Raw genomic sequence first — 5,094 nt, 5'->3', positions numbered from 1 at the left:
CTTATATCCATCAGTGTATTTTTATATATATTAATTCAAGTTCTTCCTAAGTGTGCACTGGCGGTGTTGTACAAAGGTATATGCTACTATAATATCACTACTAAAATCCTCTTTGAGTAGACGATTGTCGTCATAACAATTACTATTCTGTTATTTACACCCAGCATATGTATACGATTGCTGTTTAAGTATGGTACAATGGTCCGTGCTTGCGATGTGACCAATACTCTCTCTTTCTTTCTTTCTCTTTGCGGCACTGTACAGATGCAGACGCGGCGAATGTGTTAAAAATCGAACTCGTGCTGATCCGGTTGCCGCAGGTGACCACAGACATCGTGGTTAGTTTTAATAACCCTGTGCAAATGAGTCATGCCAGTAGCAGCGTTGTTGGCAAAGGTAGGCAAACATGAGCACTCGCATATGTTTATGCACACACTATATAATGAGTCACTCTACTGCAAACATACACATATATGAGTATACGGATACACATACGATCTTTTATAGTCGGTAAACTATGTAGTTCCCATACACCTGGCTATGTATATTGAGAAATACTTCACTGGGGTATGCCCGCTGGTGATTATCATACGAGTGTTGCGTAGATTGTGTGATGTGATATGACAGATTGCGCTCACATATGTTGGTCTGCCCTTCACTTTACCAAAATTCCTAGCTGTTCTATACTACTTATTGAAATATGGGTATTCTAATTGGAAAGGGTAATCGGCAGTCAGTTACACAGTACGGTACAGTCGGCTTTGCGCTGCAGCTAGACATAGATACCGACATATGCACAACCATAGAAGATGCATGGCTATCAATACGAGCAATATTCACAGAAGCGTATTGAGCAGGAGTCGGCTGCTTCTATCCATGGATAGTGGGATACATGGCTGAGTATCCAGTATAGTGTCCTTGCTGATGATGTTGCATGTGCGTAGGAACCGAGCAGAAGTCGACATACCTTGTACAGGTGTATTGCGAAAAATCGACGTGTATTGATTGATGTGTGATTGGTTCTTGATTGGTTACTGCTACATAGTGGTTTCACGCCTATACAATCGACCAGTGGTGTATGCTTGCACATACCACTCAACTGTACGCGCTCGTATCTTTAGCCGTTCCCCACAAGACCGTTCGATCGACTACCGCCGAAAGTGTATTGTACTCACACTTACTCTCTCCAGATTAGTGACTTGACTTTCATTGTTCATCTTTGCATATCATCTCTCTCACACGCAGCACCCGTTCACGACTTGATGTCTTCGGAAGGTTTCTTGTCCTGTATCAGCTCTTTAAAGGTTGTTGACTTCGGATTATTTGGAGCCTAGAAGTCCGAGGCCGCACATGAATGCTGATACACGCATCGTTTGAGGTCGAACATGGGATGTACTATGTACTTTATTGCATACTGCACACCCAGTCGAATAGGAACAACACAGAGCACATCATCAGATGACTGCTAATTAGATGGATATATAACTGAGCGTTTTGACCGATATTAGCTAATTGAGGAGATTTTATATTGACTACGCTCGTAGGGATGTCGCACAGATGGGCGAGGCCATCCAGAAGTTTCTCACTGCACTTCGCGTAGTAAAGACGTTTTGGTATATACCAAGTTTAAAACACCTGTTTGCACTTTCATGGGAACTTTGAATGGTTCATGCCTGCCTTGCATTTACAGAGATGCGGAAAATTATGTACGCCCAGTGCACGGCGCTACGGTACTTTCATGTCGACTATTTATGTGACGAATGTGTATATATGAACTCTGCTTCCACGCTGGCGCTTGTACATGTGTACACGTGTGAATTTATATAGTCAGGCGCGACTGTACGTTTGTGTGATATACATTATACATTTCACCGAATTAACATTCAAAATTCTTCGTAGCAACGGTTGTAGAGCATCCGAGATACGATTTGGTATGTGGCATATCTTAGAGTGGAATATATGTGCCAGCATTTTAAAATCATGTACTATTGTAACGATTTTAAAGCCAAGGATATGACCCCGGCATCGCCGAGGATGCGAAATTTTATATTTCACCCACATGTAGCCGCACAGATATAATACTCGACTCGTGTCAGCTGCACATAAAATATACCTAATGCTGTAGTGTCAGTCTGGCTCCATTTATTATTATTTTATACTAGAAGTGCAGACACAGAGAAGGTGCCTTATTCAATGCGATACCGTTCTAGATCCACGCCCGTACCATCGTTGATGACTGCAAACAGTGTTCCTGTAGTTAGCACTGGGAGTCCCTGTGCATTGTGGTTGGCATGGATAGCTACATACGATGGCATACCCTCTTCCAATAATGTCGATAGGAACGAGATCTGGGTTGAGCACATCTTGTTTTGATGACCATTAATAAACACCGAGTAAGGAGAGTATGTGTCATCCTCCGAATTCCCACTTCGCTCGTCATTGTATAGAGCGGTATACCATTTTCCTTCTTCAGGCCCAAAACCATATGGTGTTTCACATGTTCGTGATGGCGCGATGTTGTTTAACGGCTCTTTTCCATCACGCTGATCTCCAGCACAACCCCCGGGACAGAAGTCTGCACTTACTATTGGCAAGCATGTCGCCAGTTTGCATTTGGGATCCGATTCCTTCAGGCATTGATAAGAATATGGAGGTTCCAAGCACTCCTCACTGCATATACTTGTCCCTATTGGTGTAACGCATCCTACTATGTCGCCCGTTCCTACAATCGACGAGACAACGGAGCCGAATTTTCCGGCATCAGCATCTCCCTGGTGCAAATGCATAGCAACAAAAGGCAGAAGGCCAGTCGGTTCAACGTCCTGATCGAAAGTGTATTTATAGCGGACCCCATCCAATGTGTCGGTAATCTGCATAGTCAGACTACCAGTAATATCAGCGGTGACGTTAGTGTACTGTGGCATGCTCACAATAGGCTTAACAATCTCATATGCATACTTGACGGGACATCCACCGGTATCTTCACATTCGCGTTGGGCGCCATCCTCGAAATCACACTCTTTACCTCCATCTGTTGCCGCTTGGTTTACAGTGTAGCTTTGCTGGCAATCGAAATTGACACGGCAGTCGGACCACTCTCCTGCACAGTCATTTGTAGTTGCCATTGCACGCGTACCATAACTTGTGAGTAGAAACGCAGATGCTAACGAATATAGTTGTGCCAAATGCAAATGCATGTTCGTATTCTCTTTAGTATGTCTTCGAGAAAGTTAGACCAGATGATGTACGATATGATACCAACTGGAGTAGGAGGCCTAGCTTTATACATTTATATATATTGTGATTCTGCTTGTGTATTTTAAAAAATAGACCCGTTGAGTGCACAACCACTTATTTACACCCTCTATTCTAGTCCGATTTTATTGCGCGTAGATGGGGAAATTATAGTCGCGGATTCGAGTACATAAAATAGCGGCATTTTTGCACTTTTGACTTTTCACTGCTTGAACTTGCACAGCACAGGTGAATACATCTTGATGAGAGGAACTGAAGATGCCCACGCGCTTTTAAATATTTAGCTCTCTCTAGCTAGCCTCTACTCTCTCTTTCTCTATTTTAGACAGGGAGCGATAGACTGATAGAGCGAACACAAAACAACGAACATGCAGGTAAACTGTAAAAAGTAACATATGTAGGATAGCGATAAGTGATGTATATGTTTTTGTTTTTCAAGAAATTAAATAGTCGCCTTTGAGAGACCCGCTAATTTGATTTTTTAATAAAAAACAAAAACAAAATGTTCGGTTGTGCTCAACTGCTTTTGAAGTTTTGTTAAAAAAACAAATGTATAATATTAATTTAGAAGGCTACATATGTATGAAAAAACATAAATAGCCTTCTGAATCAGTGAATCATCAAAAAAGAGTATTGTGCAAATCTGTAAATCAATAAAATCATAGTTGTTTACTGAAAGAGCAAAAATATTCTCAAACCCGCATATTTAGTTATTGGATATTCAAATCAGAACGCAAATTCCTATCAAGATACATAGTTCTAAGACTCTTCGCCAGTCGCCAGTCGCCAGTCACGGTCCCAATCCGGTCAGTGGTCACTGGACCCACCCACGCGCCGCTTCGGGGCCTCAGCCTTGCCCTTTCGGCTTTCAGTTTCAGGCCTCCACAATCACCCGAGCCCGAGAGCTCCAGCCACGGCCCCCGGGTCCCGATTGAGGCCAGGACCCAGAGTCCCAATTCAAAATATCTATCGGGGTATGTAACGAGTTAGTTTCCGACTGTCTGGCCACGTCGGCAAACCGAAATGTGCTGTACAGTGTACTATACGGTTTGTACCAGGTCAAATAAACATATCCAACGTGCCCCACTTCCTACTACAGGTGTGTGCATACATGGGCCCATCCACTTCTTCCCGGGTCCTTATACCATCACTTGATCATGGTCATCCATTTAAAAAAAGCATGTCGTTTTGGCACACAGCCTATAGCCTATAGGTGCCAACTTCAGGGTATATTTAGCAAACTTCTGACTGGAGTATGCAGCACATAAGTATTTACCTCCAACGAGTGATGTGCTTTGTATCAATTTAATTTAGGGGTTTTTGATTCAGAGGCTGTCAACAAAAACTGAGAACGGCAATAGGGAAATATTGAAATGTCAATACTCGAGTCACTAGTCAAAACTCGACTCTTTCATCAATAGTGCAGCGCACAGCCTCTATACTAATTAATACTCGAGTGTCAAGCGCCAACTCAAGTCCTAAATAGATCTTTTAATAGTTGCAACATAATCATGTAGAATCTCGAATTCATATATAGCTTTCAACTTAAAGACGATTTTGATCAAATCCCTGGTAGCGTTGATTGCCAACACCTATTGTAATCGAATACGATTATATATATATATATATGTATATATACATATATACATACACACACACACACACACATATATATATATATATGTGTGTATATGTATGTATATATATATGTATATATATATATATATACACATACGCACACACACACACACACACATATATATATGTATACGTATATATATATATAACACACACACACACATATATATATATATACGTATATATATATATATATACATA

At 41.5% G+C, this 5,094-nt stretch overlaps 1 protein-coding gene across 1 annotated transcript; it reads right to left on the bottom strand.

Moving 5' to 3' along the window:
- Positions 1-2,186: 2,186 nt before the first annotated feature.
- SARC_02872 (hypothetical protein) lies at positions 2,187-3,125 on the bottom strand (the record flags this gene model as incomplete). The annotated part of the gene is made up of 1 exon (XM_014303345.1): positions 2,187-3,125. The coding sequence occupies one exon, from the start codon at positions 3,123-3,125 to the stop codon at positions 2,187-2,189; it is 939 nt and encodes a 312-aa protein (XP_014158820.1).
- Positions 3,126-5,094: the final 1,969 nt, after the last annotated feature.

This window comes from Sphaeroforma arctica (assembly GCF_001186125.1).
Source record: "Sphaeroforma arctica JP610 unplaced genomic scaffold supercont1.135, whole genome shotgun sequence".
NCBI classification, from domain to species: Eukaryota; class Ichthyosporea; order Ichthyophonida; genus Sphaeroforma; species Sphaeroforma arctica.
Note: the sequence above shows the minus strand (reverse complement) of the source record. Positions and strands in the feature narration are given on the sequence as shown.